This window comes from Centroberyx affinis, unplaced genomic scaffold (assembly GCF_046629955.1).
Source record: "Centroberyx affinis isolate AG114_WGS23_722 - 3 ecotype Tasmania unplaced genomic scaffold, CSIRO-AGI_Caff_v1 ptg005062l_1, whole genome shotgun sequence".
NCBI classification, from domain to species: Eukaryota; Metazoa; Chordata; class Actinopteri; order Beryciformes; family Berycidae; genus Centroberyx; species Centroberyx affinis.
Window position 1 is genome coordinate 478,398 of NW_027282497.1, and position 22,063 is coordinate 500,460.

The 22,063-nt window shown below is 42.3% G+C and overlaps 3 protein-coding genes across 3 annotated transcripts; 2 read left to right on the forward strand and 1 right to left on the reverse strand.

The window, feature by feature from the left end:
- Window positions 1-1,562: 1,562 nt before the first annotated feature.
- On the forward strand, window positions 1,563-6,923 carry rad21l1 (RAD21 cohesin complex component like 1). Its single transcript, XM_071545898.1, has 13 exons — window positions 1,563-1,709; window positions 1,848-1,977; window positions 2,778-2,877; window positions 3,036-3,139; window positions 3,354-3,461; window positions 4,367-4,478; window positions 4,751-4,848; window positions 5,104-5,330; window positions 5,493-5,574; window positions 5,728-5,894; window positions 6,011-6,106; window positions 6,380-6,454; window positions 6,732-6,923. The coding sequence occupies exons 1-13, from the start codon at window positions 1,563-1,565 to the stop codon at window positions 6,921-6,923; spliced, it is 1,638 nt and encodes a 545-aa protein (XP_071401999.1).
- A 3,309-nt stretch (window positions 6,924-10,232) lies between these two features.
- LOC139666612 (syntaphilin) lies at window positions 10,233-14,771 on the forward strand. The gene is made up of 4 exons (XM_071545900.1): window positions 10,233-10,276; window positions 10,410-10,541; window positions 12,415-12,564; window positions 13,511-14,771. The coding sequence occupies exons 1-4, from the start codon at window positions 10,233-10,235 to the stop codon at window positions 14,769-14,771; spliced, it is 1,587 nt and encodes a 528-aa protein (XP_071402001.1).
- Window positions 14,772-17,447: 2,676 nt separating this feature from the next.
- On the reverse strand, window positions 17,448-19,736 carry fkbp1aa (FKBP prolyl isomerase 1Aa). Its single transcript, XM_071545821.1, has 5 exons — window positions 19,638-19,736; window positions 19,475-19,522; window positions 18,746-18,858; window positions 18,389-18,558; window positions 17,448-17,904 (listed from the first exon to the last, which is right to left on the reverse strand). Exons 1-4 carry the CDS (start codon window positions 19,672-19,674, stop codon window positions 18,427-18,429), a joined length of 330 nt encoding a protein of 109 aa, XP_071401922.1. The 5' UTR covers window positions 19,675-19,736; the 3' UTR covers window positions 17,448-17,904; window positions 18,389-18,426.
- Between the last annotated feature and the right edge of the window lie 2,327 nt (window positions 19,737-22,063).

Genomic DNA, 22,063 nt, shown 5'->3' on the forward strand with positions numbered 1-22,063 from the left:
TTTGCCATCACAGATGAAGCAAGAGCTTACTCAGCACAGTTACCCAATTCTAAAAATGTCTCACTTTCACTTGTTACAATCCCATTCTCGCTCACCAATCACATCTCATCGCTCTCCCTCTTTTTCCTCCACTCCCCCAGTCTCACTTAAGCCTCCCTCTCTTCGCAGTGGGCTATAGGTTTGAAATCCAGACCATGACTTGCCACACCAGCTGTTCCACTGCCTCCCTGCAACCCCAGGCACCCAGTTAATGCAAAACACAAATCTATTCTGGCGTGTTTACTTCTCAGCCTGACATCCCTGCCTCAAAAGTGATGCGAGGGCAATTATGCTTATGCGTGTGTGTGAGGGAGGGAGGGAGGGAGAGAGAGAGAGAGAGAGAGAGAGAGAGAGAGAGAGAGAGAGAGACACTCCTTCAGATTACCATAGTGGGTCAGATTTTCATTGACAGAACATGCTGGAGAATGGGAGGCTTGATTCCAACGGCCATCAGAAGAGATGGTTTTATGAGTATATAAAATATATGCCACCCTCTAAAATTAAAGTGCCACATCTCTGTGAGTAGGCTAAAAGCCCAGGAACACCTGCTCCAAATCAAACGGAGTCACACTGCCCCCTGTCGGTATAAGAGGAAGTTGTTTCTCCTCGCTGTAACTTTCCTTGCCTGTCTTTGACATGGCTTACTCACATTTAGGTCATGAACGTTTTGTACAGTTTAGACATTTACACAATTGCTGTAGCTGATCAGGTAGACATATTGGATCGGTGGCAATTCAATAGTGTTTTTAAAACTATTCAATTAGAGAGAAATACCTGATAAATGCACACGCATAACAGTTCATTCAAATATCCAAACCGAAAATCACCACTCATATAATTAATCAACATTTAATTGCTATGACTAAAAATACATATTAGCGTTCTTTCTATATTAATGTTTTTTGCTTAGTGCCTGTATCCCTCTAAACACAGTTTAGTGCATTTCAGACTTACAGCATCTCAAACAACTGTGCCAATCAATCACGTGACCGATTGTTGTTGAAATGTTTTTAAAAAGCTAGGTGAAATCGTACTTTTTAAGTCTGGTAAATGACCCGTGCTCGTGGAGAGAATGTTGCACAGTTTTGTTTTGTCCTCGTGCTGATGTCACGCTCCTAATGTCAAAACGCGGCAATTAGAGCCAAGTTCAGGTAGGATGTTGCCGGTGATATGTAACAGTTCGCTAGGTAAATGTGAATAATTAATTAAGACAAATTAACCTGTATGTTTCGAAATTGAAAACTGCAGTTAAGACACCTTGTTGAATTGTTCACATTTGAAAACCAGTCATACAGCCATAGTAGGTACACGCAGCTAGCTAGCTAGCTAACGTTGTTTAGCTCGATGTCAGCCAAGTTAAGGCTCAGTTTGCAGTTGGTTCACTACCAAGCTGCCAGTCTCTAATGTTGCCACCTGAATTAACGTTAGGCTACCACGGTCATAGCAAAGAGGCTTAAATAGTCATTGGTAATGTGCTTGACACAGGAGCCAGCAGGCAACGAGAAGGACTGGAAGATTTCAACATGATGTTCTACACGCAACTTTTTACATCCAAGCGTGGACCATTAGCCAAAATCTGGTTAGCAGCGCATTGGGAAAGGAAAATCACAAAGGCTCATGTGTTTGAATGCAACTTGGAAAGGACCATCAGTGACATCATTTCCCCAAAGGTAAAATAGCTCAGTATCATCTTCCCTATTACAAAAAGAGCGTAAGTATTGATGTGTGTGTGTGTGTGTGTGTGTGTGTGTGTGTGTGTGTGTGTGTGTGTGTGTGTGTGTGTGTGTGTGTGTGTGTGTGTCCTGTAGGTGAAAATTGGCTTGCGGACATCTGGCCATCTACTCCTGGGAGTGGTGCGGATTTACTCTAGAAAAGCGAAGTATCTCCTTGCAGACTGCAATGATGCGCTGGTTAAAATCAAAGTGGCATTCAGGCCAGGTAACCTGATCAACTGACAAAAAGTGGGTTTTGAAGATGTTACAGGTATATATAGGTATGTCTAGGGAGGGAAAGTGACAAGTAGTGCAACTAGTGCCCTTCAGGTTGCATTAATTGGTGAGAAAATCCTTGATTTTCTATATATGATTTGCTATAAATACACAAATGTTGATTGCTATAAAACCTTGCAGAAGCTAAACTCCTTTAGCAACTTGAGGTAATTGCAAGCAATAAAGGATGATTGTATTATGTGGAAATGGAATCACTGTCATGCTGAATATGATGCACTCTGTGATATGATTTTAGATCAAATTACCTAGAGACTGAGGCAAAGGCTTTTCCTACTGAGCCTTAAGCACAACCACCAGAGGGTGACATAATAACTTCCCAATTAGGGGAAGGAGGACACTCCATGCAAGGATTTTACATATCTTTATTGTTTACCTCACATACAGTATCACAGAGACCAACTTTAATGTTCCCACAGGCTTGAGACGAACGCTGGCCTACATTTCTGCCGTTTTAAAAAGAACAAAGCTTTTGACACATCTTTCAGAACTCTCTGGAGTCTGAGATAATGGTATTTCTAAATGCTGAGATTGCATAACAGATAGGTTGTTTTTTTGACTTGTGAGTTACTGCTCCAGGCCTATTTTACACAGCTTGGGATTTTTAGGTGTCACACCCCTGAGAAATACCTCTGAGTTTAGACTTTGGGTGCTGTTCTTATCTGCTCTGGTTCTAAATAAATGTATGAATTATTAACTTCTGTTATTAACCGCCCTGTTTCAACACACCAGGTCAGACTGATATGCCTGTTGAGGGGCTCGAGGCCACACTCAAAGCGATTACCTTGATTGAGGATTTCACTGACTTTGATACCCAGCTGCCACACCCAAAGTAATGTTGTCTCCTTTTCCCCAACTTATCCCAACCAGTTTTCTTTATTTACTGTAGTTTTCTTTGGGACATGATATTTTATAGTTTGGAGTTAAAGCTGAATAGATGAGCATTTCTATCCCCTTCCATACCCTTTTCTCTTTATACTGGGACTCCAGTAACATAGATGTTGTGGACCACTTTTCACTGAACCAGAGTCGAACAGAGGAAATCACTATGAAAGAAGATTTTGGAAATGGCTTTCTCACCTTAGTGGACTTTGGTAAGAACAAATTTGTTTTCTTGTTACTGCGCCTCCCTCAAGTTTTTGTCATTTGCCTTGTTACTGGTTGACCTTTAGTATAGTCACACAGTGTTTATTTACTTACTACTTTATTTACTTTTTTTACTTACTACTTAGTCTAGTCTTTTGTGTGGAGGTGAAGCCTCATATTGACTATGCAACTTTCCCTCCCTCTGTGTGCTCTGATGGATAGGAGATGAGTCCCAGTGCCGCCAGAGCAGGCTGCTGGACGTGAGCTTTCAGAGCCTCGCTTACCAAGGAGACGCTTTTGGGGATGAGGACACAGGATTCGACCTGCTTGGTATTAGATTGATTATGGCTGTCAGTTTTTAGTGTAGTTGAGTGTAAAGAAAAGCATTAGCAGGGGAAAAAACTATGTCATTGGCTTGCTTCACTGTTGTTGATAGTGGGCTTAGAGAGCATTGCCTGCTGCCAAACAAGGCAGATCCCACATCAAACTATAATGCAGCTTACAGCAGTCAACAGTTTTGTGAGGATATTGTGCCATAAACCCATGCAAATCATTTTGAACAACTACAACAGGCTGGTTTCCTGGTGTCGCCTGAATGACCTCAAGATGTTGCTGTCATTCATTTGCATTTTCTTTCAGCTGTAGTGCGAAAAGAACCCGTTCAAAACCTTGGAGGAAATCAGTTTAGCAAACCCAACAAACCCAATGAATAACTTTGTAAGATATAAGCATTATGGCCTGGTTGGTTATCATGTATGAAATCTGATGACAGGATCTCCTCTGCTCATTCAGCAGCGGTGTAGAACCACAGCAAGAAATCTACCACCTCTGCTACAGAATACACAAGAATAATAAAGCATAATCAAATTCGGAGTCGCTCAAAAAAAGACAAACTATAAACCCAGTGTTTAGATATATTGCTTTTATCATAAGTATTCAAATAGTAATGCTTTTAGTGCTGCTTTCTGGACTACAACCAAAACTAGGATCACAACAGGGACAAACATGGAACCAAAAGCAATAATTACCCCCAACCATCACAACTACAAAACAGCTGCCAAGGAAAAAACAAACTGGTTAATGATGCTGTGATGTGTGATGGATTTTATTCTCCCTCTGTTTTGGGTAATTTGAAAGGTGCCATCATTATTTGTTATGTCTTCAATGTTCTTTTGCTGCCTGTGACTTGTTTTGTCAAAGAGTAACCAATCATTTTGTTTTCAATTACTCTGTAGACTTTCTGACAAACTCCAGTGATCATGCTGGGTCAACAGACCTCATCCCACAGGAGCCACAAAATGAAAAGCCAGAGACTTCCACTATGAATTGTCATCAAGATGGTAATTTGTCATGATGAACAGTTACATACTTGCACTATTTGCCTGTCATTGGCATTAGTGTCAGATGCCTCCATTGGGACAGTTACATAATAGTTGATAAATAAGTGTCAGATCTGTACCCAAATTCTGTGTTTTCACCTGTGGTTGTTTATATAGATTGATGGTACAACAATGGGCAGCATTGTTATGTTTTATGTCAAAGAACACTCATTAAGAAAGATGATTTGCGTTTGTGTTCAAACTCCAGCTTGACTCCATGTGTTTTCCAGATGCTGACAGAACAGATCCGATGGAGATGGAGCCCCCTACGTTGAATGAGACCACCCTGCTTGCTGATGAGGAGGAGGCCTTCGCCCTTGAGCCAGTCGCTGTCACTCGTAAATCTAACCATGTCCCTTGAATGGCGTTCCTTGAACTCATAATAGTACATTATGCAAACAATTATCCAGCTACAATGGGAGACTCATATTGGTTAGCATCTCTTGCTCTGAAACCAAAAGTCTCCACCATTCCTTTAAATCTGAATATTGCTGGAGAGCCATACCCCTTAAAAACAAAGAACAATTGAACTCCTGTCCATGCTGTGCCAAGTAGCCTGTTAATCCTGTCAATCCTGTGCCACCTCTCCTCAGCAACCTCGGAGAAGAAATGGAAGAGGAAACGGAAGTTGGTTGTGGACCAGACTAAGGAGCTGACCAACGAGGCCATCAGAGAGCAGCTTGCTGACTTTTCAGACCTGGTTGCCCCTCTGGATATGGCCCCGCCCACCCGCCAGCTCATGCAGTGGAAGGAGAATGGAGGCGCAGACAAACTCTTTGGACAACTGTGTTCCACTGTCATAACTCCACAGATAAGGGAGGTAAAAAGATGAGTAAATCTGTTAACCTCCCAACAGTGGTGATTGCATCACATCCAGAGCATGCATGCTGGTATATATCATCACAAAATGCATGAATCAATCAGTAGTTAGCATTAGATTGAATTAATACTATTATCCTTAAAACCCATTTTCCCTTTGCAGGTCTTTGCCAAGAGTGTTTTCCAGATAAAAACTGGTGGTGTGGGTGAGGAAGTTGAGGAGATGCGTGAGGATGGAGAAGAGGGTAGGGACATGCATATTAGAGCGCAGAGAGAACACAAAATTCTATTGATGAACTATAATCTCATCATTTTCAATGAATTACTGTTGTTGTCTTGCATTCTCCCTCTTCCTGGTGTGCTTGTTTTACATAAGGTCTGAATTATATCTTGTACAGTTCAGAGGGACACAAGTACCCTCACCACCGAGCACCTCAGTGTCTTAGATTCGTCGGTGGATCCTGAGAAAACGAGGCTCAACGCTGAGCCGACGCCCCTTGACCACATGAACGACAACCAACCTGAGAATTGCTCAGAACTCACACAAGTAAGCATCAGTAAGCATGTCCAGCACCAACAGGGAACATGCAGTGAAAAAATGTAATTCTTGTTCATGTGCTTTGGCTGATGCACTACCACTTACTTATATTGTTTTTCTATTACACTCTGCCTCTCTGTCAGGAGTTCTCACACCCAGAACTTCCATCAGAAGACTCCATGTTTGTCCATCCCTCTAACTTGGAGAAGGAGACTCAGTCAACCTCCATGCACACCCAGGTGCTTGTAGTAAACACACACACACACACACACCTTGGAGGACTCCAAAATTCACCTGCCACTTTCAAGTATTTTATAAGTCAAATAAATCTTTGGATTAAAAGGGAAACCAAATGATGGTTGGTTACTAAAATAGACAACTGTTCCAGCCACAGCCAGAATTTACCAGCATTTGGCAGGTGGCTGGTGTTAATTTCCCACGCTGCCTTGGAGACATGCCCAGTTGTGTGGAGTGCGGCACTGACTGTGATATGATGCTTTCCTCACCTGCAGTCTATGCTGGACAGCCAGGACTTTGAAGAGAGGAGGATAACCAGGCGAGCACAGAAGCTTCTAAATGCTCTCAAAGTAAGGACCTACAAATACATACTCAGCTATCATGATACACCCAACACCTTTCACCTCGCTTCCAAATTCAGAACAATCCACCTTCTGTATAACCCCTCTGGGAAACCTGAATATTTACAATGACACTGATGTTGCTTCCCTGTGAGACAAAGAAGGGAGTTCTTATCACACAGTGGTGTCCCTGCTCTATTTAAAGGGATTTAAAGACGAGAAGGCTAGGGCAGGATTAGGGGTGATAGTGGGAAATTAAATTCTCTGGTGTGTGTGTGTGTGTCAGTCACAGAGCCAGAGCGGCAGCAACACCATGTTCAGCCTACAGGCTTTATGTGAGAGGAACACTCGCTCGCATGCCGCAGCCACCTTCTTCTGTCTCCTGGTCCTGAAGAAGCGGCAGGCCCTCGACCTGCACCAGAACGCGCCATATGAAGACGTCCTCGCCACACCCGGACCCAAGTTCTATGATTTGTAAAATAGAAGAGTGTTTCTTAAACCATGGCTTGGGTCCCAAAATGGGTTGCGGTCCTGGTTCTACTGGATCCACCACTTGACAGTAGTACAAGTATGTTTCATAAGCCAGGTTCCCAGGGTAAAATTACATTTACTCAATTAGGTTTCTGGGCTGAATGTTAAAAACTACTAGAATAGAAAAATCTCACTTTGACTAAATGTCTCACAGATATCTAAAAAAAAACCCAAATAGAGATGCCTTCCTTTTAAAAAGAAAACTATTTCATTGTTCTCTGTTTCACTGGGTAAAATAAATACTTGGCATCAATCAATATGATTTTTACTCTTTTATAAGTTTTAATGTTTTACAAATATTTTATGTTCCCAAGCTTTGGGAAATACCACTCAATTCAAGAATTCACGTTATTCTTATGGTCCTGGAGAATTGAATCAATATTGTAAAATAAAAAATATAAAACAATCTATTACCTCTCACTATACAACATAGAGCTATAACATCAGCAATGAATGGGGGACAGATTTTGTTAATTCATACAATGCTTACCTGATCTTTTATGTTCAAATGAGTTTGACATTATAGTAATGAGTACAGTTGGTGTCAAATTTCCCATCTCTTTCAGTTCTTTCTGTGTGGAGCTGTATGCATGACATCACACATTAGGGGTAATGTAAATAAGTAACTAATACAGACCATATGCATATAGGGCATAGGAATGACATTACAAAGCTGGAATTCAGTGGTATTCCTGTTTAAATACTCTGTTGGTGTTATTGTTGTTCATTATGTAAAATATTTAAAAAATGTTGTGAATTGTTTGAGCCATTTCAAATGTTTCTGTTTATTCTGACACTGTCAAATGTCAGCATCCATTGTGGCTTATATCATTGTGGCTGATTTTATTAAAATAAATTCATTGGTGGATATGGTTTGAATACATTTCCAGAATGTAGACACTAACTTAGATATCCAGCTCTAACTTCTACAGTTTGTACTGGCCCAATGCCAATATACTCAGTGGATCAATTTATATCTGCATATTCATTTATCATTTAAATTACATGTGTCCCAGTCCAGTGGTTGGATACTCCTCGGCTCCTGCCTGCTGTCATTCAGTGGTGTGGGAGGTATTTTAGCTACAATTAAATGTCAGACAGCTTCCTCCCCACTATGCTAAACTGTTAATAAAAAACAATACTTTATGGCATGCCAAATGAAGCGTTACTATCCCCTACTGTCACTTTAAGAGGCACCGATGCAGCAGACAGACGCAGTTGCCTCATTTCATCTCCGGGGTACATGGCTGCAGGAATGGACTCTCATCAGCATCAGCAGCATCTTTTTTTCCTCCTGCCACCAGGGACTGTTCAGCAACCACCAAGTCTGGCGGAGAGCAAATCTTCAGCACGATGCACAACTTCGTCCATCTCCCGAAATGGTACAGTGAAACGTAGGCTTCTCCTAGAAATATGTTCTAGTTTGATTTTTTTTTTTGGATGCACAGAGCGAGTAATATCCCTGTTGAATAACGGTATGTAGGGCACAGCAGGGACTAAATTAGTTAGTCAGCTATTTCTGATAATGGGTATGACAGACACGGACGGGATGCTTTTTCCTATATGGAAAGTATCCTGCTGGTATGCTAGGTGCCCTGTTTAGAGATGTTTCTAGTGGGCTGGCTATACAATCCAGGGATGAGATGAGACTTTCCCCACTAGCTGTCCTGTTTGGCTGCTGTACTGATCATTACATTGGACCTGCCTGCTTATCTAACACGGGCTCAGTCTAGGTGAGAGATGGGGAAAATATTGCGACTCAATATTGTTCCAAGGACAAAGCGCAGCATCTCTCAGTCTTACATAAACAGCACTTTGGCGCACAAACTTAAATGCATTTCAGCTTTGAAACGTTTTAGCATTGATGGTCTGTGACAATAGTAAGTCTAAATGCTGCTTTAACTCCAGTTTTATCCACCTAGGAGCCAGCCCTCCCAGTAAACACTGCTACTCACACTTACGTAAGATGATTGCGTATTTCTCACCGATAACGTACTTACCACTTGTTGCGCAGAGGGAAGAGGGGGCGGTGAGACTGCCTGTCTCATTGTCCCAGAATAATATAGGACAAAATGAACTGCTTCTCCGTTGCGTCTGTTTCATTTAGGCTGCTGTGGCTCTCATGTTCAGGCTTCTTCAGTTCTCCTGATGCTGTAGCTAAATATCTGAAACCACAATAAAGTTTTCATATGCAATTACCATCATTTATTTACACAGCTAAGGCCTTGTAGGCCTAGATCAGGGCTTCACAAACTTTTTTTCATATTAAGGACTTTCCTAAATAGATCCACCAACCCCATTTAATAATATTTAAGAGTTTGTCCTATGGAGCCCCATCTGAGAAGAGTTTTGTTGTTAGATGTGACCTGGTACAGAATTATATAACTGTATATACTGTAGGTGAGGTGATACCAACACGGTGGACGGTGAATCTTAGCAAACTAGTCATATTATATTATACATATTCTCATTGTGCAAACTTCTAGGGAGTGAAATAATAGTGAAATTAAATATTTGGGGTCCTCTTTGAATTCCCTGAAGGACCCCTGGGGGTCCCCAAACCCCACTTTTGGAACCACTGGCCTAGATCATGTACATGAATCCACACCTGGCCTACTGGCTACAGCCACAGAAAGGCTTATATATCTCTTTTTTTAATCAGAGGTAATAACCACAGTGACCGCCTTGACCCCGCCCACCACCGAAGGTCAGCTCATCTTTGTTTTGGACCTTTGACACCAGTTCATTTGTAGGTTAATCGTGTTTATCTGCGGCTCCGAGGACGGGGAGGGCCTGGCTGCAGAGAGAGGCAGCTGCACCGACTGTGAACTCACTGTTTCCTTGTGTCAGCAGAGAAAGGAGGCTTTATGTGCCGTGCTGGGGCTAGACTATTTTTTTAGTGCTCTCGTCACTGGCTTCCAATGAAGCAGCACATAATGACCACACGCAGTTTACCACATACTGAAAGGAAAAGACAAGCTATTTCTGTGCTTTCTTTGTTTCACTGTATTTCTTTACTGAATGTCTAAATGGTGTGATGTAGATGTACTGCGGACATTGTAAGATCACTGATTCAGGGTTCATTTTGTGTTGTTTTTATATCAATTATTTATGATTACATTAAATGGTTTACCGGCTTTGCTTCTGATTAATTAATTAATTAATGTATGTTTTGCTTGATCCAGTCCAGCTCTGAGGGCTCCTAGTGTCCCTCTGTAGAGACAGCAGTGAGAGGGAGGCGGTCCTCTGCACACCAATGTCTCTCACTCCTAGTCGTAAGCCCTCCGCAGGTCAGCGCAGGTACTGTTGCCTCCTTCTCCCACCTCTCCTTTCAGACAGTGTAGATGATTGGACATATGTGGTATTGTGACTTCTCTCCCCCTTTGCTTAATGTTGTAAATGACTTGTGTGTAACGTGATCTCTCCCTGCAAGGCGCTCAGTGGGCACTAGTGGTGGGAGCGGGCGATATTCCCACAGTGACACATCCAACACCAACACCTATCCTGGCCGGGGCAGGGCAGCTGAGAGCAGCCCCACGGCCCGCACATATCCCAGTACACCCAGGTAAGATGCTTCTTATAAACCCCTTTTTACACACTATGTGAATAAGATAACTGAGGTTGTATCACTCTCTGTATAGATGAAGAGAGGACGAGGAAACCCTCATACCCATGTACCCTCATAGCAAGTATCATGCACTGTGTTGTTTGCAGAGGAAAAAATATTGGGCTAGAAAGAATAAAAAAGCAATAAAGATGAGCAAAATAATATTAAAAGTTAGAACATGTCTGTCATGAAATGGGACGTTTCAGCCAAGCAATCTTATAGGTCAAAGATGGGTTTCAACCAAGTTCTTAGCTAATTTCAATTGCCATGCCTAAACCTAAGTAATACAACTGCATTATAACCTGCTACCCAGTACTAATCTTGTATATTAGCGAACTTCAACCCAACAACTCAAAACCAGCAATGATTATCATGGGTGACTCCTATACAACCAATTTATATGATGGACATCTCATCTCATCTCATGCAATATAAGACAAGTTGTGTTCAGTGAAGAACCTAAGCCTTTAAATAATTAAAACTTAAACTGACCCGGGTGACAAGCTGGCTGAGTGGTTAGCACTGCTACCTCACAGCTTCCGGCCCTTTCTCTGTGAAGATTGCATGTTCCCCTTGTTGGTTGGTGTGGGTTTCCTCCCTTCCTTCCACAGTTCAAAGACAAGTCAGGTGGATTGAAGAAACTAAACTGCCCATAGGTGTGATTGTGAGTGTGAGTGACTGACCCTGAAAAGAAAAATGAATTAATGCATGAATTAAAATAACCGCTCTCTACAACCTTGCCAATGTACAAATCTTACTGTAGGCCTATCTCATATAATGCAATATCATGATATATGCTGGCCTCGGTCCCACTAAAGCTTAATGGACTACCATCAACTGTAGCTATACACTATAATCAATTACTATAATCAATGCATACAATAACAATTCCTCACCTAGACAAATGTTTGATACATCTGAATAATACATGAAATCCTTATCATTGAAGACTTAAAGAGTTAAAAAATAGTACAAACTCCAAGTACAACGTTAAGAAAATAGCACTGAATTCTAAATAAAGTAGCCTATGTAACACTATGCAATTCAAAACAATTACAAAATACTCAAACTTGTTACATCCTCATCAGATCTTCTCACATATGCACAATCCGTAAATATTTCATTTATAATGAAGATTGACCTATACAATGACTCAAGCACACTTTATTATCAGACATCCACACACTTTTTAAATTATTAAAAATAATCACTACATTTCAGTTGCAATATAATAAATGAGATGATCAGTACAGTTTGTTGTACTTTATGGCCAAACTATTAATCTCGTCACTCAGTAATCATGATGTTATCCAAGACTGTAAGCAAATAATTTGCAACATCTTTCTACTCCAAACCCTTTGCTGTTTCAGTAAGAGATCCTGCTAAAAGATTAGAAGTGTTGTCTTTATCCATATGTCATTGAAAATGCTCACACTTGTTACATTATTTGCCAAGACGCTCACAGCTGGCAAACAAGTAACTAGTGCTAAGCTACTTTTCACTCTTTAAATCTTATGTAAGTACTGTGAAGAAAACTTTCTAATATACCTGTATTGGCCATAATACCATTAAGGACATTCTTTACTGTAATTATTAGTACTCAGCTGTGCCTTGTACTATATAATATTGCATGGCTGTCATACCCATAATCTATTGAGAACGCCCTCCCAGGTGTTATTGCTATGCTATTATCGCTGTCAGCCACTTTTTTAAACAGGCACTCACCAGTTCACCCCGGCTTCTTTGATGGACTCTTAATTAGAGTTCTCACAATGTGATAAAGTGAAACATTTTATGCAAATGTACTTTCCTCGCCTGTGTGTCACTTCAGGCGACAGGCGAAGCACACAGCCTGCGTTGATAACCATGGGATCAGGCCTCCCACCCCGGACCAGTACCTCACACCCCTGCAGCAGAAGGAGGTGTGTATACGACACCTGCGAGCCAGACTGAGGGACAATGTCGAAAGACTACAGCACAGGTGAATCTTGAGACATCAGTTATATTTCTGTCACATGCTGTTGCAGAGGATTGAAAAAATTACATTATTTCTTGGTGAACCAATCTACTAGGGCTGCCCCCTCTGAGTTGATTACATGACCAATTAGTCGCTGAGACCTTTGTCAGGCAGTTTCCCACCAGGCTTTCTGATTCGTCAAAGCCATGCTGATAATTCCCATAAAGCACAACTAGCTGTGCTTTACCGGTTGCTATGCCAACTTTTGTGGTAACCATGGAGCCAGTAAGTGCTCATTATGGTTTTCTACCATTTTTTTTTCCTGTGTATGCATACTACTTTGAAGAGAACTTTTCAATTAATACACATGCACAGGTAACAATATATAAGAGCATAAATATCCAAGAGCATGTTCTTTACTGTGTGGGTATGATGGTGATAAAAAAGGTATGAGCCAAGCACCACTGGCAGCACCAAGATACCCACAATAACAAGGGCTTATTGCTAAATTCGCTCACAAGTGATTTACAGAATACTTTTCATGTTGTAGGAGTTATTTCCTGGAAACATTCCTGGTGTCTTTGGCATCACAACAACAGTCACAAATATGCTTTGATCTTTGATTAACACTAGATCTAAAGGGTCCATCTTTCATGATGGCATTCATTGCGGGGACAATGATGTTGCACAAGCAATTATATACATTTGTCAATAAATGGGCAATGTGATTAGTTTGTAAAATTGTATTTTACTATTAGTTGTCTGTAGTTGGAGACAGCCCTACAGTCTCCTGTATTTTTGCAAGTCTGATCTGCAATTTCATGGTCCTACTCACAACATGACCTAAACTGCAAGTTTTCTGTTTCTAGGCTTTCTCTGGGCTAAGCTCCCATGCTTTATACCTTCCATAAAAAAGGATTTAACTCTCCTAAATAAGTCTGCTATTCCTTAATCCTTTTTATTCTATCAGGGACTGTGAGATAGATGAGTTGAGGACCCAGTTGTACAGGATGCAGGAGGACTGGATAGAGGAGGAATGCCACCGTGTGGAGGCCCAGCTGGCCCTGAAAGAGGCCCGCAAGGAGATCCAGCACCTCCAGGAGGTGGTAGAGACAGTGAGGACCAACCTCAGCGCCCGCGAACAAGACCCTCACGACCACAAGCCATACCCAGGACTGCAGGGAGCTCGGCCCGGTGGGAAGTCCCGCTCCTGTGGCTGTTCCCCGGCCAGCACCCTGAGCCGCAGCACCACCTACACCCGGCTGAGCAGCGAGGCGTTGGCTCTGCAGCTGGAGCGCGACTTAAACGCTCCCGAGGTAAGCGGAGCATCCCGACCGGCAGGCCAAACCCACCTGCTCCTGGAGGCAGCGCTCCTCTCAGAGCAGCTGCCGCCTGCCCACATCCGAGGCCCCCCAACCGTGCCTCGCTCCTCGACCTATGAGAAGCTGTGCACCGGGGGGGCCATGTTGCCGATCTCACACTCCTGCCACACACTCAGTAGCAGCTGCAGGTGCAGTGGACACACCTACCTCCCCCATCATCACTTGTTCCTGCATTTACCTCAGGAGGAGCCCCCCCCAGCAGCGGCAGCGGCTCCCGCCCCTGCCGCTGATCCTATCCCTACCCCCGCCGCCGCTGCTGCAGAGAAGAAGCCGGACGTCCGCTCCCAGGCCTGCAGCCCCATCATGACCCGGGTCTCAGAGGAAAGCGCCGGCGAAGAGCTGAGCGTCATTTCCTTAGCGACAGCAGACATCAGCCCCTCGGAGCCACATGTGTTTCCGCCCTGTTTGCCCCCATCTTCCCCTCTCGAGCGTCCCTACAGTATAGAGCCGCTACCTCCTGACAAGCCGGAGGAGGTGTCAAAGGTGCCGACAGGGCCGCACACCTGCCAGCCGCAGCCTCTCGCTCAGCTGATAGAGAGGCAGGAGGCTACAGTACTGGAGATGGAAGAGGGGAACAATGGGGAAATCGAAGACGCAAATGAAGATGAGCATTCCCCTCAGCTGTGCCACTGGAGCCGCTACTTCCTGGTGGATCTGTTGGCTCTGGCGGTGCCGGTGGTCCCGACGGTGGCCTGGCTGTGCCGGGGGGCGCCGCGGGGAGTAATGCCCATGTATAACATCGGGTCGCTGCTGAGAGGCTGCTGCGCTGTGGCCCTGCATTCGCTTCGCCGCCGGGCCACAGGCAGGGGGCGCGGGCCTACCAACATGAACGGGGCAATGCCGATCTGAGATTTTCTGCTCCTCCTTACATTACATCCTCCTCAGTAACAATACACCTCCAAACCTCTGCAGCCACAGCCATGTTGACTTCACTTCAGATTTGATTGCATTTCGGTTATTACCATGCCCCTCTTATGATTATTAGATTTACCATAATGCCCTTGTGATTCTGTGGTCATGCCTTGCCTTAGAGGAACAAAGGATTAGTAGTACAATAGAGAATGTTTCATGATTCAGATAGACGTCCTGCCACTGCCTGCAGTTTAAGTGGTTTTCACTATGCGGCCCCGTTGCATGTAGCCCAGAGAGACGGTTTAGCCCAGTCAATTTCTCACCATTTGACCAGGCTAGAAAGCCTTCTTTGAATCTTGAACCTTTTGATACAAAATCCAATCCCATACATGAGCCCTCTAGTACTGTATATAAAATCTTGTGTGAAAATGCTTTCTATTTTGAAATCTCTCCTCTAATGCCCACAGTGGGGCTAGGATCCTGATGCTAGAATCAAACAGCTTGCACCAGATTTAGATGAACCTAGATGCCCTCATTTGGGCATCTAGGTTCATTCAGTTTACATTCAGTTTACATTTAATGAAAGGGAGAAGAAGAAAACATGTCTGAAGTCAGGTGCTCACTTCTCATCTTCTATTCCTCTATTTTCAGTAGTATTTCCCTGCCTTGTTCACAAACAGTTCCATGTGGCACAGTGGGTCTAGGTGGGGAAAAAGTGGAAGCCATTCATTTTTTTCACACCTTTGAAAACATCAGATTATGCTTTAAGATTGTTGGTACATTTACCCCACTAATCTTTCTTAATGGCTGCTGAGAATCAGGAAAGACACTATTTTTGTATTTTGTGGCCAGTAATTGACTGATGAAAGCCACACATGTTTGTATCAACATTTTAAGGCACTATCAGGCCAACAAAAACAAAAATAAACTCTTTAGGTGAGTGTTTGAGTAGGGTAAAATAGTGTACCTGACTTCATGCCATGTGTATCTACAGCATATCATATATATGGACAGGCTTTGATTAGGAGAACATTTTCTAAAATATCTTGTAAGTTCTTCATGAAAAAAACAGAGGCTTTCCTGCCGTGATGTTTTCATTTGCCCACCTTTCCAAGACGGTTCTCTATCTATCTGGCCCTGATCCAGAGCTAAATGAATGAAGGACTTGGGTGAGCAGTTTCTTTTCTTCACCATATCAAGAGATAAATGTCTTTGGATACAGTGATTTATTTTCTGATGTTAAGTGTAACAAAAATATTTGCACAGCCGCAAGAAACTATTAACACATGAAAGGTTAATCCTTGCGTCAAACAATGTAGGCTGCTTCCACAGCATTGTATTACAATTTAATTATATTAATAATGTATGTATCATAGGTTTGAGCATTGTTATTACTCAAATGTGAATACTGATCTTACCAGTGTCCCTTTTGTGTATAAATTGAAATGGCTCAATTGTAACAACAAAACATGATGTAAATGTGTGTATGGTTACCAGTGTCAGCCTTATTATGCAAAGAAAAGAGCAATGTTCTAGCTTTCAGGGATCTTTCCAATAGGTTTCAATGGTAGCGATCCAATTTGACAGGTCTATCTGAGGCAGGCTGTTACTCGCAATACCAAATTTAATTAAATCATATTAACAGTGCAATTTATCTGTGGTTGGAACAGCACATATTGCAGTCTTTGAAATTCACACTATTACAATATTCAAAATTGGTCGGTTGTAAATTTTTGCTTTTTTCCCCATTTGACTTCAGTTCAAAAACAATTGTTTTTCCTCCAGGTTAAGAGATGCACTTCTAAATTTATAAATGCTTGGCATGTAGTTTGCCCTTTTCCATGTTAGTATATTTTATTGCATAGCCTGCATTCCAATTACTTACAAAATAGATTTTCCATTGTCTAAAAGCAATGAAGCAGTTATGAACTGTATGCGTTACAATTGCACAAGAAACTGTAGAATATTTAATGTAAGAACCCTGGATACGTTTCCCCTTCCTCTTTGAAAATAAACAGATGCCTTTGTCTGTTTTTCTATTAGAGTGTGCAGTGAGACCACTACATATTAATTTATAAATCAGTGAGAATGATAAAGGCTGAGCCTATTTTAAGTGAATACTAATGTTGAGCACAGTAGGCTACAAACACCCGAGGGAAGGAAGAACAGCAGTTTGTGGTAAAATTCACTCTTTTAATGTGTTGAGAGTAAGGAACAGAGCTTTAAGAACATCCACAGCTTGTTACACACAACTCCTTGAAATAAAGACAATTACAATCCCAAAGATGTGCCTCAAAACCTTTGTGGGGGAACTTACCATGCAAATTTAAAAACCTTCTGCCAAAGATCAATAGCTTTTTCTCCACAAGACACTTTCTTTTGGCAAAGAACAGTTTCACCATTTTTTAAGTCCCCAAATGTACAAGCAATCAACAAGACGGAAAGTTATGTCTTTACTCTGGTTTGGACACTTTGGGTAAAAGACAAAATGTCATCTTACTCTTATAAATTAAGAATTTATGCTGCAATATAGACAAAGCAATTCCTGCATTTGCAGCAACTTGTGTTTATGGCAATAATGTGCTTGATCATGCATTTCCCTTGTTGCAATGTATCCCATACATGTTTTTTTTTTCTAATTAAGCCCAATAACAAAATGTATCACAAAGGTAATTCATAGAAATGTCATTGTGTCAAACAATTTATTCTTTTTTTTTTTATTATTCAAGACAATTCATTACCTGCAATCAATACAACTTTAGTGAAAGGCCACATAGAGCCACAGGAATGAGATCAATTCAGTATTTCCATGGATGACACTTATCCAAACCTGGTCCTGATGGCAGATACACTTTGTAAATTTGAAGTCAAATAAAAAAACATCACCATAAAAAATACATAGCAGAATATGACAAAATACATGGAAAGGTATGGCCTATGACTTGTTACAGTATGGAATCTAAAGTATAGTACGAAGGATAAGGTTTTAAAGCAAGTGACAGAACACAATTTGTATCTAAATGGAAAGGAGAGTGAAGTAGTGAAGCTATAGACATAGGTCCTATGCAGGAATCAAGAGCAGGAATCATCTGTTAACATTTTCCTCCATGTTCCCGAGATAGGAGTCAACCTGTAGTGGAGGGAAAGGGATTTTAGTTCTGTGGCTAAGGAGGAGAGACATGAGGGGATTACAGGACATGGACACCAAAGCCTGTTAAACACATGCCATTTAAGCTCTTAACATAATCGGGTAAATTACAAAGGATAAATGTAAAGACACTGTACATGTTTAGCACTTGAACATAAGCAAAAGTGCTGAAAAATGATACCGCAGACTTTAGGATTGGGGTGATAAATGAAGCACTCAAACTGACCTGGATCATTTATCAATACACAGGATTTGATGTACCTATCGCTTGTGCATTGTCTCCAAGTCTCAGTGAATCTTTACATTGAATTGCTCTGAGGATCTTTGATGCAGCATCCATCTGTAGCAAAACACCCCATCCTAAAGCCATACAGATGTTACCCTGTCTGCACTGTATCCACAACATGCAAAATCATAATACGCACATGCAAAATCATGCTGTTCGTTCAACAGCCGTTCCTCTCACCCTGAAAATTTGAGTGGAATTAAACAAGTGCACAAGTTTCAGGCTTCCAGACAAAGCAGCTCCACATCGAAGATGAGAGTAGCGTTGGGTGGGATGATCCCTGGGTGCCCTTTGCTGCCATAGGCAAAGTCTGGTGAGCAGGTCAGCTTGGCCCGCTGGCCGACACTCATCTGTAGAGGTGATGAAAAGCAGAAATATATTATTATTACTGCTATTATTTAATATTATTGAGCAGTACTAGCAGTACCAATTATGCTATTTGTTTTTAGTGAAGGTATTCTAAAATATAGAGCCCATTATTGCTATTATTAGTAGTTACAGAATAAACATTTCCAAATGAGAAAAGCCCCTCCTTACCAGGGATATCCCGTCTTCCCAACCACGAATAACCTCCTGGTGTCCAATCTTGAATTTGAACGGCTTTCCCCGGTCCCTCGAGGAGTCAAAAATGAATCCATCTGTCAGTGAGCCTGTTGAAATGAAAAGCGACGACTTGTTAACGTTACTCCAAGGGTAGCTTTGGGTGTTTGAATCCCACTTTTCTCCCCAAGCAACATGCTAACTGCTAACGTTAGTTACCATAGAGCCAGTCGATGCTGTGATGTTAGCTAGATGGCTGGCAGCAGCTACGGCACACAGCTCGTTCTCACACGGTCCATCTAACGGTACTACATTGACGTTAGCTGGGAACTGTGTAAATTAACGAGTCGCTTGGCTAACGCGAACTAGTCAGCGAGTTAACGTGAACTACGCTACAGCGATTGATTCAATATAACGTATAACGCTAGCCAACTTGAGCCGCACAGACAGGCGATTTGTTCAATTGGACACTTAATGTTAGCCGCTACGGCTAGCCAGCTAAAACAGCACATACCCAGCGTAAAGTGGAGAACCGTCTTCTACGGCTCGGGGGGCCTAAAATACATTTTCCCAGTTAGCTAACGTGCCTTTGGTTCCCAAAATCAAGAAACCAATTGATTTACGCACAACAGATGGGTAACAGGCACTGAGTAGCTAAAGGCACATTTCACAAATCATTCAGCCCCGTTCAGTAGCCTCTGCCCTTAGTCTAGCCTCCTCACTCACCGACATAGTGCACAACGACGCACTGTCCCTTCTTCGGAAATGTTCGCCCTGAAAGATGGAGAATATGGCGAAAACGTTAAATCGTAATAAACCATAACGTCTGTAAAGAACACCACCAACATCACACCGGAATCCAAAGGGGGGGGAAACAGATTATGCCCACCATCGCCCGGGTTTATGGTCTCAATTTCTACTCCCATTTTCGCTCTTCAATCTTCTTTCTCTCGCCCTCCCTACAATGCGAGCGGAAGCTGGCAGTGGGGGTGGGCAGTGCACGAGCGGGTGGGCATTAATACATAAATAGGCCTACACCAACCGGCCAAATCCGACAATAATTTGTGGCATTATTTCTGATAATGAATAATGATAAGATACCACAAAATAAAAACGTGACACCTGAAATCCCTTATTTTAATTTGCTAATTTGACCATATAAATTTACCCAGCAAGCATTGGACGGGCGGCGACGTAGGCTACGTGCAGGAGGCGGTCAACAACCACAACATTTTCACCATATGACGTTATGGCACGGTAAACATTCACATAAAACCAGAAAACTGTTTTGAACTGATATTAGAAAGATGCAGGTGGGACGTAGGCTCCACTTTAGTTTTGGCACAATATAGGCTAGGTTTTCAGCGTCAAATTACTCAAGGTGAAAATGTCGATTATCTCGGCAACAGGTATACATTTCTAAATTGCATAGGCCTACATGTGCAAAAGTTAAATCAACTCAAACAAGTCAGATTTATATTGATGTATTATTGTAGCCTACAGCCTAATGTAGATGTAGCCTGTTATTTAGGTTTCAGTAAATGACTGTAGGCTATAGCGCCCCACTTTGGTCAATGATTATTTTTAAATGATGGTTCTAAATGGCAAGGTACATGATCAAAAGCAGGCCAATATTTATTAAGACTGGTTGTTTTTATGATGATAAATGTAGGTGTGTGTACTTCCACCTCAACCACATAGCAGGACCACTCCCAGTCACTGTCTAGTTTGGGACACCTTGCCCTTTGCACAATTGGGCCCATACACCCATACCACACCCCTACCAGTGAGGTGTTTCCCCTTCACCTGGACATTGTAGGCCCTATTTGTGATGTGATCATGTAGCTACCATGCATACTACTTTGGCCCATGAGTGGCAGTTGGGTAGTTAAATCACCAAACTCTGTGTCCACAAAGAGAGTGTTTCATTTTTAAACATAAAGTCATGTTCATGTCATTGTCAAATCATTTGTTATGCCTACTGTAAACAAAGGAGAGCATGGATGAGATGATTGGTAGCTTCTATCTCATGTCAGTGGTATTGTTAGAGCTAGTGTTTCTCAAAATTAAGACCACATTTCCCATAAACCCTTTGCTTTCTGTCGATGTTGCTGCTTGTCCCCGCCACTCCCCATCCCCGGTGTCACTGTGTGCATTTGTTTTGAAGAGCCAGAAGAAGGCTAAGAGCCAATAACAGCCCTTCATAACAGTGAATATGCATTCAGACGAGGTGCTAACATGAAGTTAAAACTATGCAGTTAGAAAGTTGTGTATTGTTTGCTTCCTGTTTTGTGCCGTAAAGCAATATTTATTTCAGTCTGCCAACTCACGTAAACAGATTATTGAGAATGAATGCAAATATATATACAGAGTTTAGTTTGGCTTCTAGGCTCTGATCCTGTCACTCCCTGCGAGCGTTCACCTAGCTAGCCTAAGAGAGCAGGGAGTAACAATAGGGAAATTCCCCTCCAAAGCTGCTGCAGATACACCGCCAGACACCAGCCAGTAATTTCCGGTGGAGCACCCACCATGTGGCCTCGCCAATATCCCAGATGCAAGCTATGCATCTTAGGATCAAGCAAGGTCATGCTAACATTATGTGGAACCATCAATGTGCGGGCCGGGCACCAGCCGCCGTGTGGCCATTTCCCTATTAGGTACCATTGACCATCAAGAGGAATATACTATCTAGTGAAACTTCTAGTGAACTTCCAGTGTGTGGGCCGGGCACCAGCCGCCGTGTTTGGGAGCCTGGGACAGCTTGGCCAAAGGCTTACCTACCTACCTACCTACCTACCTACCTACCTTTCCTATCTATGAGAGAAAATGACCATTGCCTTCTCACTTGAGGCATGTGGATATGCAGCGGCAAAGCGCCCTCTGATGACATATGGCAAGATATGCGCTTGCAGTGTCTTGAATACGTTGTATTAGTGTGTGTATCACATGACCGCAGTGCAGCTCGAGTTGTCTGCCTGAACTAGCTTTGCAGGCTTCGCCCCATTTGTGCTGTAAAGAATGCAGCAGATTTTCCGACCCGACTTGGTCTAGATAACTAATATAATATCTAAATACCACAGAACACAGTCATTATGCTACATTGCGTGTAATGTTAGTCTTTCGCAAATTTATTTGACAATGTTTTTCATGTATAACAACAACAAAAAAACAGATCACACATCATCAGCCACATAGCCTATGCTATAGGTAGTGGAGTACTAATTTAGTTTTATCATGCAGTACATTGCATTCATCCCCATGGAGTAATTTTGGGACAGGCAAAAGACACTGGCAATTAAACTGTTAATGCAAATT

What these genes read in the sequence shown, in the direction of transcription:
- LOC139666612 (XM_071545900.1), top strand. Translation starts at nt 10,233, where the DNA reads ATGTCTCTCACTCCTAGTCGTAAGCCCTCCGCAGGTCAGCGCAG. An exon ending in CCCTCCGCAGGTCAGCGCAG is followed by an intron (nt 10,277 to 10,409) that starts GTACTGTTGCCT and finishes TCTCCCTGCAAG; the next exon opens with GCGCTCAGTGGGCACTAGTG. An exon ending in GTCGAAAGACTACAGCACAG is followed by an intron (nt 12,565 to 13,510) that starts GTGAATCTTGAG and finishes TTATTCTATCAG; the next exon opens with GGACTGTGAGATAGATGAGT.
- fkbp1aa (XM_071545821.1), bottom strand. Translation starts at nt 19,674, where the DNA reads ATGGGAGTAGAAATTGAGACCATAAACCCGGGCGATG. An exon ending in CGTCGTTGTGCACTATGTCG is followed by an intron (nt 18,859 to 19,474) that starts GTGAGTGAGGAG and finishes TCATTTCAACAG; the next exon opens with GCTCACTGACAGATGGATTC. An exon ending in GGGAAGACGGGATATCCCTG is followed by an intron (nt 18,559 to 18,745) that starts GTAAGGAGGGGC and finishes TCACCTCTACAG; the next exon opens with ATGAGTGTCGGCCAGCGGGC.
- rad21l1 (XM_071545898.1), top strand. Translation starts at nt 1,563, where the DNA reads ATGATGTTCTACACGCAACTTTTTACATCCAAGCGTGGACCATTAGCC. An exon ending in ACCCAGCTGCCACACCCAAA is followed by an intron (nt 2,878 to 3,035) that starts GTAATGTTGTCT and finishes CTGGGACTCCAG; the next exon opens with TAACATAGATGTTGTGGACC. An exon ending in TGAGCCAGTCGCTGTCACTC is followed by an intron (nt 4,849 to 5,103) that starts GTAAATCTAACC and finishes ACCTCTCCTCAG; the next exon opens with CAACCTCGGAGAAGAAATGG.